This window comes from Glycine soja, chromosome 9, assembly GCF_004193775.1.
Source record: "Glycine soja cultivar W05 chromosome 9, ASM419377v2, whole genome shotgun sequence".
NCBI lineage: Eukaryota > Viridiplantae > Streptophyta > Magnoliopsida > Fabales > Fabaceae > Glycine > Glycine soja.
In genome coordinates, this window is record NC_041010.1 from 47329578 (window position 1) to 47341596 (window position 12019).

At 31.4% G+C, this 12019-nt stretch overlaps 1 protein-coding gene across 3 annotated transcripts; it reads left to right on the forward strand.

Moving 5' to 3' along the window:
• Positions 1-6926: 6926 nt before the first annotated feature.
• LOC114425376 (alpha-soluble NSF attachment protein 2-like) lies at positions 6927-11407 on the forward strand. 3 transcript variants are annotated; one of them, XM_028392290.1, is made up of 9 exons: positions 6928-7222; positions 7290-7339; positions 7470-7542; positions 8273-8352; positions 8594-8745; positions 9007-9166; positions 9246-9293; positions 9846-9926; positions 11015-11407. In XM_028392290.1, the coding sequence occupies exons 1-9, from the start codon at positions 7075-7077 to the stop codon at positions 11093-11095; spliced, it is 873 nt and encodes a 290-aa protein (XP_028248091.1). In that variant the 5' UTR covers positions 6928-7074; the 3' UTR covers positions 11096-11407. The 3 variants fall into 3 exon arrangements, with proteins under 3 accessions (XP_028248090.1, XP_028248091.1, XP_028248092.1); XM_028392289.1 differs by having other exon boundaries at positions 6927-7339; XM_028392291.1 differs by lacking the exon at positions 7290-7339.
• The last annotated feature ends 612 nt before the right edge of the window (positions 11408-12019 follow it).

A 12019-nucleotide genomic window follows, 5' to 3' on the forward strand; every position in this document is an offset into this window, starting at 1 on the left:
TATGAAAAGAGAGTAAGATTTTGGAAGGCCTTTTGGGATTTACAAATATATTATCCCAGACACGTCAATTTTGTAAGCTACACTTGACATCACACTCTAAAAGAAATAGTTAACTAACAAATGAGATTAGTGCTTTATGTGGTGTTAACCAAAATAGGGGAGTTGGACAAGAAAGTAGGTATGGTGGCATTGGACTCTGTTTAATGGGCATATCACTTGCAAGCACAATGACAAATAGTGGAGCCAAAGAATAATTAAAACTAGTTTAATTAATTAGTGGGAAGTAATTAAATATTTTGCAAGGAGAACACTACTGAACACATCTTGTGACTAATTTTACTCCTATCAAAGTTATGTGATCAACAATATTCACTCCAGACACAGATTAATATTTTATTATATTGATTTTCAATAGTGTTTCTTTGTAGTAAATAGTTATTTTTACAATATTAGAACTCCAATTACAACAATATGTTTTGACTACAGTATTGCACTGTAAAGAAATTGGGGGAACTTTGGCCTGTGCTTTTGTTTTGGCAACATTTCAATCATAAGCCTTCATAAAGTTGGGAACGTGCCCCAAATGCATATAATTTACCCGGTAGTGTGAATATAGCGTCATGGTAGCGCAAGCAAGTTTGGAATAAAGAATTATAGTTTAGTACCTGGCACCATCATATCGTCATGGTACCGCAAGCAAGTCATGTACAAATTCTTAGAAAATAAATTTAAGTCTAATTCAATTCTAAATATTATTCTAAATATTATTAGTTGATAAGATGATGAGTGTTTTTTATTTATATATTTTGCTCATATCACATTTATATATATTATTTTCATCAAATTATCAATTAATACAAAATTTCTGATGCCTTATATTGAGGATGGATTACCTCAATTTAAATTTTCTGATAATAAGTAGTTTTCTAAATAAGTTCAATCACAACTATTAAACTTAAATATTATCTTAAAATTTAAGTTTAAATTTAATTCAACTACAAAAATTAACTCATAAAATAAGAATTATTTCTCAATTATTTTAGTCATAAGTTCATATTATTTATCAACATAGATTTTCAACACACATTATTCTCAATATTGCTTGACTTATTGATGAGAGACTGAGATTAAGCAAATACTTTTAGGGTAGGGACAAGAGGCATTTTCCTAGTGAATAGCATGATTGCTAATCTTGTCCAATCAAACGGAAAAAGCAAGAAAATATTATTTCAAAGATCTCGAGTTTTCTTATCATGTCTCTGATGAGATAAGGATAGTGTAAATTAAAATTATCTACATTAATTGACCTCATCATAATATGCAATTGAGTAAGAATCCGGTAAACCATGTATAGTAGTTTAGCCACTAGCTAGATTAACTTAGTAATTGTCATATACGGAAAATTTCACTCATCTAAAGAGAATAGTCCACTCTTTTCAGGTATGGTTAATGGCTGCATAATTCAATCAATACCTTTCAACGTTGAAAGGGAAGGAAGATTTTTCCAATAGAATACCTTTCAGCCATGTTGTTTGTTTCCATGAGATAGACCAAATTTTGCTTAGGACTTGGAAACATAAGGTTATTCTACCTAGCACGTAACCTGGTCATTAATTTGAATTCAAGGGGACCAAAATGAGAACCTCAATCATTTCATGTTCTGTAGGAAATGCTAATATCTGTTGCACTAATTAAACTATGTGATAATGGAATCCTCCACTGATTTTAAGAAAGTGGAACTTTGGAATGAAATCATAGGATTTCTCATGATTAAAAGAAGAAAAAGAAAACAAGTGCGAGATTTTTACTTTTCTTATGAAAAGATTTTCAATGTGCCTTTAGGGTTCAAATGTTTGTAACAACATTTCAATCTCTGCTAAATTGATCCTTAAACTTAGTAGTATAAATGTAATTTAGATGCTACATAGTTAAATAATTCTTTTTGACAAAATTAATTACTTCCTTATTAATTAGTTTTATGAATGAACCATTAAAACTTAGTTTGCACCATCTTCTAACCCCATCCTTTCTAATTTTCTGCTGTCTTCTTGAAGTGGCCTTTTGTTTGAGACTGTTTGAAAACTATTTCTTAGTGTATTTCCTTAACATGATTGAAGTTTCCTAAAGTTAATTCCCCAAACTCTGTTTTTTCCCTAGCCAAAAGAACCACTCTGATTTTTCTTCAATTGTTCTGATAAATGCCCCACAACTTGAATCAAACTCAATATAAAGTATGTGTCTTACAAGTACAAGAAAAATTATGAAGAACTTCTACATATATAGTGGTTTTCCTTTTTTGTATTTGTAACTAGTCAACATTGTACTTATAATTAGGTACATAATACTCCAATCTTCTAGAATATGTTAACATAGGGAAACAAATACCATACTTTTAGCAAAAGAAACATAAAAAGGAAGAAATATGAAAGACTGTCATTATCATTTTTTAATCTGATGTTCTCCCTCAAATACCATAAAGACAGAAGCTAAATATCACTGACTTGGACTGGTTACCAAAATGCACCCTACCAAAGAGTTGCCATGTCCATCAAGATCAACCGGATGGTAAATTCTTTTATATCAAAGATTTTAAATTTCAATCATAATTACAATTATATTATGGAAAATGGAATTGAAGCCACAAATACAGTCGTTGGCGGTAGCGATGCTCAAAAACACTAGTTCTAAAAAAAACTCTATAATTACAATTATAACTAATTTTATATAACTAGTTATATAAAAATAGGTATAAAACTATAATCAATCTTAGAGTTATAGGTATTTCAAATAACTTATTTTTGTTCATTTATAACTAGTTATATAATTGGTTTTAGATATAACTTATTATATAATTGGTTATATAACTAGTTTATTTATAACTAGTTATATACTTATATTTTAAAAAAATAATTAATTATATCAAATTATACCTATATTTTAAAAATTAGTTATAATTATAGTTATAATATCCACTTATAATCTAATTATTTATTTGATATGATTATAATTAAGTAAATATCTAAATTATGAGCACCCTTAGTGATCACACATACACTTTAAAAGGTAAAAACCTAATGTTATAGTAATTGTGATTATGGATCATTTTTTTAAACCTTATATTTATGATTTTACATATTTATTGAGCTTTAAGCGAAGGTAAACTCTGACACATTAAAGTTGTGTTTTGGGAACCGATCTATCATGTATTCAAATCCAAAAATAGTCTCTTTGCATGTGCAAGAATAAGATTGCATATAATAAAACTCCCACACACGTTCGCATAACAATGAATCTTTGAATGCTTTAAATACATTGGTGTTTTTATTGAGCTTTTAGGAGAAAAGCAATTCACTCCAAGGGAAAAAATTTGGTCCTCTAAAATCCCACTTGATGGAGAGTCTTTTGTAAGAACTAGTTGAGTAATTATGACTATAAAAGATTATTTACTGCTTAAGTTTATGATAATTTTTTAAATGAATTTTTGCTGACAGTTTTAACATGTCATTCTTACATGTCATTGACAGCTTGCTTAATAATATTGGGGATGTCTCTATGTCCTACCACTTTTGCCAACCCAAAGAGAATAATGGCTAAAAAAATGAAAAACAAAGGGAAGCCATGTTTGAGTAACAAACGACCGATCCCGCTAATATAGGTCTTTAACATCACAATCTCATGACTGTGTAATTTCAGAAGTGGTTGAATGGTCCTACTTTGACATTTGCAAGTGTTGTGCATGGCCAAAACCAACTTCAAAATAACAATCAGGTGTTGCTTGCCTCATGCTTCTTCCATGTATTAATGAAACTTGGCCATCCGTAGTCCATATACACACATAGAAAACTAAGCACACAATATGGTGGTCCTGCTTGGACTAACCAAATAGTGGCCAAATTACTATCAAAGTCCTAATTATGATCCTATTATGATTTTGATATAACACTTACATGTTGTATACATTATAATTTTAAAATAAAAATTATATAACAGGCACGGGTATAATTTGTGAATATGGATTGAAAGTGAAAACTTTTAATTTTAAAAAAATTATTTAAGGGAAATTAGATTTAATTTATAAAATATTATTTTATCGGTAATAAACATAACTAAAATATTTTACAATGTGAGCTTAGAAACCTTGAATTTTAAAAAAAAATATTAAAAATAGTTTATGTTAATTTATAATATATTGATTCAAAAAACTTAGTATTGATTTAAAAGATTCAATGAACTAAACTATTCTTTTAAGTTTTAATTCAAGGAACTAAACACATGTCATAAAATGAAGATAAAAGTACAGGGTTGAATAAGAATAGAATTACTATACATATAATTTAATTTTTTTTATTTCGAAGAATGAAGACTCGTGTTTATTATATATCAACGAGTTATTATATATGCATTTACATCTTGTTGAGGGAAAAATATGTATAGCACCGGCCCAACCCTCTTGTTAGTCTATTAGGGCCTGAATGGGACAATTGCTTCCCGCACTCCTCAAATTCCTTGCTGTACTTTTTATATTGTTTCTGAAATAACCATTTGGGAAGCAATATGAAAAGTACAAGAAACAATTCAAAAAGTACAGGAAAAAAAAAAAATCCTTAACATGGTCATGTATGTCTATTCTTGGGTTTTTGCTTCCTGCATTTCTGATGTTCCAAAAATTGATAGAAAGATCATCTCCTAACTTCCTGTTAAGATCATCGCAAGACTCACACAAACACTTGCAAAAATTACGACCACTACGAGAACTCTCCACTATAGGTTTAGTATCATCACCAATCACCACATCTATACTTCACCCACAATGGCCTATTTGTGGATCAAAGTTACCAATTTGTCTCATCTTCCTCAACCCCAAACCTCCCAACATTTTTTGGTAAACAAAGTACATCCCACAAGATAAGATGAATTTTCCCTTTGCATATTATATCATCACAAATAGATTTGGGAAGATAAGCAGTTTCTATATCACAAATTTGTCAAGAGTCACCCTTCCCGCAGAAGACAAATAAGCACACAACCTCTTATGAACTCTCTCATGAATGAATTGGTACTTACCTCTAGAACCCCTTCCATAGAGAATAGGAACTCCCACGAACTTATCGGGATCATTTCTCACTTGTATTTCCAACTTCTCAATCAACATTTGTCTTTATGATATCCAACATTTTCTTAGAAGAAAATATAAGACTTTTTCAAGCTTATTTTCCGCCATGTACTATTGATACTTATCTCGATAAAGGACTTGTATTCTTTATAAGATTTTTCCATATTTATTCCTATTACAGAGACTTGTTATTAGTAATATTATGCTAGATAAAACTTTTTTATATTTAATGATAATTATCTTTAAGTAATTAAATTAAATTTTTATTTAAATTTAAAAATATTTAATAAAGTAATAGTTAGTATAACTAAAGAATGGTTATAAATTCCACCATCATATTTTTCTCCCGATCCTCTTTAAATATTGAACAAAAGTATTAGATACTTTTACCTTTTTGTTATATTAAAATATATTTGTCTTTTATTTAGTGTTTCTTTATAATGTAATAAGAAGATTAAAAAGAAAATCTTCTTAAAAAAATATAACATTATCCTCAAAATGTTACTGATATTTAAAGAGAGTACCTTATGTGCCCGAATCATTTTGTAATTGTTGATAAACAATTCCCAAACGGGACAGGGAAGCTGGTGTCTTATATGAACATCTTGATCCAATAACTATTGAACATGAACATCTTTCTCTCGCAATTGTTTCTATATTTTCAAAAGTTGCAATCATGTCCTCTAATCTTGTAAAATGCTTCAATTACGTCTTTTCTTCCTATTAAATCAAAATTGATACGGTTAATGAAAACCTTGCTATTCATAAGTGAAAGTTATCAAAACTTATTTGAATTCACCACCTAATTAAAGTATTTTCTAAAATTAAAAAATCTGATTGAAGCGTTCAAAAATTTAGGAATCAAGTAAGTCATTTTAAATATTTTTGGAATCAAATTAATAATTAAATCAACATCAAAATCTAAGAAGGGTCATTCTAACTCGTAGGTCTTAAAAGTATCTCTAATAAGGATTTTTTAGACTAAAAATTCTTGTTCATCAAATCTATCATTATTTTTGCTCAAAATTTCTTTATGTTGGAGGTTAGATTCTAAGGAAAGAAGTCTCCATTATAACTTCTTTTTTTTTTTTTCAAAAAATATTATTGTTTAATATCTCTTTTCCTAACTAATTTTAAATGTAAAACCTATAAAAATGATCCAAGAATTCAAATTGGGAGTAAAACAAAAAATGAGCAAAATTTTTACATCATGTGATATCATGAGACCTATAAAAAATTGTTCAAAAACCCAAAATGAATTCTTCCACTTAAAGATATTTTAATAAGATTTTTGAGTTAGGTTCTTGAACTCAAGAATTTATGTCAACTAGATTTATCATTATTATTTTTTAAGAGTTATTCCGTTAAAAGATTAAATTATAAGGAAAGAATTCCAAATAATTTTATTTTTTTCAAAAAACAATGTTTTTAATATCTCTGTTCTTCACTAAGAACTTAGAATGGATTTTACGATTAAAATAAAAAATGACAAAAATTCTTTTATTTTATGTATTATTATGAAACTTACAAAAAATTATCTAAGAATTTAAAATAGGTTCTTCCAGTAAAAATACGCTAACTTACTTAAAACTAATAATATATGTGGTGGAAGAAACCAAAAAAAATGATTTAAGAACCCAATCCAAAAATTCTCATTAAAAATATTTTAACTAATTAACACTAAGCAAACGTGTAATCAGCTCACAAAAAATATTGTTATAACGTAACTTAAGTGAGTGTATGTGATTCAACCCCTAAATATGGAGGCACATTAATTACCTGTGATTTAGAAGAGAAAAAAAGTTGCATTAATTACTTATTATTTAGAAGAAAAAAATAATCAGCAATGAGCAGCACAAAGACGATGCATTACGCAAAGTGGTTTTGACGCAACAGCGTTTATGATGACCTTTTGTGTTGGCAAAGGGTGATGACGCAGTGAAGTGAAAGCAGCAACAGCAATGGGCGATCACATAGCGAAGGGACAAGAACTGGCCAAGAGAGCGGAGAACAAGCTCCATGCTTGTTGCCCCTTGTTCGGGTCCAACTTGGAAGACGCTGCCGAATTGTTCCACAAATCCGCCACTTCCTTCAAACTCGCCAAATCATGTACGTATGTCTCTTTCATTCGGGTTCGAACCCACCACCTCTCCAATCAATGCTTACACTCTTTCAGGGGACAAGGCGGCCTCACTCTTCGTCAAATCCGCTAAATGTCACTTGAAGGTTCTGACTTTTGCTGTGACCATCGTTTTTTGGACTTTAGAACTTAGAAGCTCAGTTTCGTGCCTTGTGTTTGTTATATATGAGTTATTATGATGTCCCTTTTTTCCCAAAATAACGTGATGTTGTGCAGTTGGATAGCAAGTATGATGCTGCAAATGCTTATGTGGATGCTGCACATTGCTACAAGAAAACTTCCACATCAGGTGCTCTCCAACTTCTTCCCCCGATTTCCTGTACTAGTTTTGGTTTTTTGGTTTAATTACTGATTTGATCCATGTACCTACACAATCTTTACATTTTAGTCCCTACATCTGCAGTTTTTAATCTGTTTTAATCCTGTCTGTCTAAAATTGTAAGCACAAAATGGAACAAAAAGTGTATGTACAGGGACTAAAAAGAGTCACTTTTAATTATATGGACTAAAACATAGTCAATAACTTTGAACCATTTGATTAAGATCGGACAGCTCATATTTTCTCTTGGTAAATTGGACGCAAGGCTTTAAATTGCGGTTGCAGTTTTGTCACGCTCCTTGTGGCTGATGCAGCCACAGTTGCAGTCGTGTAGACTCTTGATGTTGCTGCCAAAATTACGGTGGCTGGCCATTTCTTAAAACTTTGATTGGACCTAAAACAGGCATTTGAGATTTGAGTTATCCTATCTTCATCTAATAATTGCGATGTGTGTGCATCCCTTCTAATTATTTAAGATTGGATGACTTGTTTTATATCGGAAAATTGGACCTATAGCGCACAATTTGAGATTTGAGCTGTTCGGTTTTCGTCCAATGGTTACAATGTGTTGACTGCTTGAATGCGTAGAAAAGATGGCTGCACTCAATCAGGTTCCGTTGGTGTTTTGGCATTCCCAGGGAAGTGGATATGCATTCTAGTAGCTTAGCTAACTTTTGTGGCTTCTGTTTTGTTGTTGAAGGAGCTATTTCCTGCTTAAATAAAGCTGTGACTATCTTCACTGAGATTGGTAGGCACATCATGGCTGCTAAGTATTCAAAGGTACTTTTTGTTGTTGAGTATACACACAGAGATTGAGCAAACTTGTTGGCATTTGCAATTGTTCATGTGTTAAATTTCCCCATGTTGACAACTTTTTTCATGTACATGTGTTATGTTATGTTGTTCTGCTTCTGTTGTTAGTGCGTACTGTTGGTTCTTTCATTGTTTGAGATTCTGATAGGAGATTAGATCCTTTGAAATAAAGAAATTTGCAGAGTTGAATTTTTGTTCCTGAATTTAGGAAATTGGCGAGTTATATGAGCTTGATCAAGACATAGAACATGCTAGATCTTATTATGAGAGGGCTGCTGAACTTTTTGAAATTGGGGATGCAGCAACTTCTGTGATCCAGTGCAAAGTTAAAGTTGCACAATTTTGTGCCCAGCTTCAACAGTAAGTGTCGCTCTTACTGTTTCCTTTAATGTAACTTTTCAACAGGATGCTTGGAATTATCCTTGTTTAACTTCATTTTACCTGTGTATCTCTTGGAATTGCATGTAACTTCTGTTCTATTCTTTAAATGGTGGGAGCTATCGATTAATTGCATTGGGATGTGCATACCATCTAAAGTTCATTTACCCAAACTGATTAGGGATAAAGTGGGTTATGAAGCATTAAATCTTGGGGTATATTGATCTACTTGATGTTTTCCAGATATCAGAAGGCAATTAAGATTTATGAAGATATTGCCCGGCAATCACTGGATAGTAACTTGTTGAAATATGGAGTTAGAGGGCATCTTCTTAATTCTGGCCTTTGCCAGCTTGTCCAAGGGGATTTTGTTGCAATTACCAACTCTTTGGAGCGCTATCAGGTTCATTTTAGTGTTTCCTCTACATATTGGGGTATACTTTACACTTAAACTTCTAACATATTTTCCTTTGATCATGTAGGACTTGGATCTGACATTCTCCAGAACCCGTGAATACAAATTTTTGGCTGTAAGTGGTGGAATTTTGTTGGAAGTTGGAACTGGATCATATTCAAATGAAGTAGAATATAAAGAATAGGGATATTTTTGTTGTGTTCTGTTCTCGAGATCTGGATGGGGAGACTACAAATCTAAAACAGAAGAAGAAAGAACAAGTGTACAAGGAGGAACACTACACCCAGGAATTGATTTTGACCTTCCTGCTGTCCTCTACCTTTCTCTACAATTCTCAACGGCTGACTCTATCTCTTAGTTGTTGAAATCTCTCAACTAACTGATAGTAACTGTCTTATTACCTCCCAAATCTCACTGACAACTTCAACAGTATTAACTGACTCCCCAAGTTCCCTGCAGTCTTTTCTATTCTTTCTAATATACGCCATCTTAAATTGTCCAGCAATGTTGGCTCTGCAATTTTGTTTGCTTGTTTGGAAAAGCTCCTTGTCTGCCTTAAACTCCCATAGAAAAATGGTCTTAGTACTATTAGCTTGATTTGTTACTTTGTTCTTATTTTTTTTATTCACTATAATTTTGTTGATTGGAAGTTATTAACTAATTTCAGGATTTGTCTGCTTCAATTGATGAGGGAGATGTTGAAAAGTTTACTAGAGTAGTGAAGGAGTTTAATAGCATAACCCCATTGGTATACTTCTGAATCCCAAGACCCAAGTATTAGGAAAAACATTCACATGACTACTCTTTAATGTTTATGTAATTCTTTTAATGCTGGTAGTTGTAATTTATTAAAATCAAAATTCTTTTGTGTTAACTGTTAAAAAGTAAGATAAAAGGATTACATGGTTTGGTATGTGAATTGATTAATTTAGAGGCAATGGTGATTTCTCTATCAAACTTTGGCATGCTTGATAAAGATGTCATCAATTTTATTTATTTGTGACCTAAATAAAGATTTGATTGATTGCTTTTCAGAAATCATATACTGAAGTTATGAACATGCACTACAATTTCCTATGTAGATCACAAAATGACCTTTTTTTCTAACTATAGTAAAACTTATTTTAGAATCTCTCGTTCTTTAGCTCATTTTTAATCCTTTTGACAGCATATCTTTTATTTTCTTATATCTTGTGTGACATTTCTTTGTAATTTTGTCCTCTCAATCTTCGGTTTCTTTTTGAGCTGGAGGAAGAAATCGTTTCCACATTGTATGGACCCAACCAACCTTAGTTTACTAATCCTCATCTTTTCTTGTCACAAGGTTATCATTGCCTTAGATAGAACATTTTCATTTCTTACCCCTCTTTTTTGTACCTATCCATACATGTATTTTACCATATTTGTCTTCACCGTATTTGTTCATTTGTTTCATGATAACCAACATGCCAAAAAGTATATTTTTGTGTATGTTCTTGGTATCATGGAGATTTGAGAATATTGTAGTAGCATAACTATGCATCTTCGGCTCCTTAATTGTTGCTGCCATTTGTAAAAATAATGCTATTTCTACATCTCCTTGATCACGATGGTGTCTTGTATGACTTTTAGTGTATCAATTGGGTCAATACTATGTCAAGTTAGTGGAACATGTTCCATTCCCATGTCAATTATGTTTCTATCCATCTATTATAATTGAAAGGACATTTTGTAATCTTCAAGAGATAGCTAAAAATATACTTTCAGATTTATCGAATGACTTATTGCTATTCTCCAAAGTCCTATCAAATTCTATATGTTTCTAAAGTTGCAAATGGCTTCACCGTTTCAATGTAGGAATCTTGGAAGTCAACCCTTTTGTTGAGAGTAAAGGATGCTATGAAAGTAAAAGAGATGGAAGATGATGATTTGACATGAATCAATGACAACTGAATTTTCTGCCAATTAAGTTACTCTCAGCTTTGTAAATGCCACTGGTATGGATATTATTTTTGCCATGGTTTGATGGTTTTTCTTATTACTATTTGTAATTTGTATTACTAAAAGCAGAAGGTCATCTGTGCATCATGCCTGTATATGCCCAAAAATTGACAAAATTTGTTCTCCAAACCTTTATTCCTGAGCTTTAGAAGGGATAAGATCTAATTTACAATGTTCATTGGCTGTTGTATTTTTGTATACTATGTCCTGAAATTCACAATGGAAATTTATCAAGTGCTTTTAAGAAAATTGAGTGGCTGTTACAATTTTAGCATTGGAGACATGAAAGGGTTTTTGTTTAAGGGGGAGGAAAACATAGTATATTTGTTACAATTTTAGCAAGAGACGAGAAAAATGACATGAAAGTAAAAATGGGAGATTCGAACCTGCGACCTCTCACATTCTCCCATCACCCTTCCCTAGTCAATGAGTTATCCTTGTATCTCCAAAAATGGGAGATGTTATATCATAAGTTTCTAAATTTAAATATCTAGTATTGTTATTCACATTTTTTATCGTCATTAAGTGGTGTTTGAGTCATTTTGCACCTACTTCAATATTATATTCATTGTAACCTAACTCCGAATAATTGGTGCACCTATCCCAATTCACTAGAAAATTTCCAAAGTTTTGGATAATTAAAATTTCCAAAGTCTTTCACGACCCTCCATTGCACACGAGAGACGGCAGCAACTGCTTCACTGTCATATTATAAGTTTATTAATAATTTGCATTTCATAAAATGACGACAGAAAAGATCACTGCACTATACTGATGTGTGTGTGTGTATATATATATATGCCTTCTGCTATTTGTAGTGACTTGTTTGTTATGAATAATAGAATAAGTTAACGAATGACG

Excerpts from the sequence above, each read along its gene's own strand:
- LOC114425376 (XM_028392289.1), top strand. The coding sequence starts at position 7,133 with ATGCTTGTTGCCCCTTGTTCGGGTCCAACTTGGAAGACGCTGCCGAAT. Across the intron at positions 8,353-8,593 it reads TGGCTGCTAAGTATTCAAAG|GAAATTGGCGAGTTATATGA; the intron begins GTACTTTTTGTT and ends TCCTGAATTTAG. Across the intron at positions 9,927-11,014 it reads TTAATAGCATAACCCCATTG|GAATCTTGGAAGTCAACCCT; the intron begins GTATACTTCTGA and ends GTTTCAATGTAG.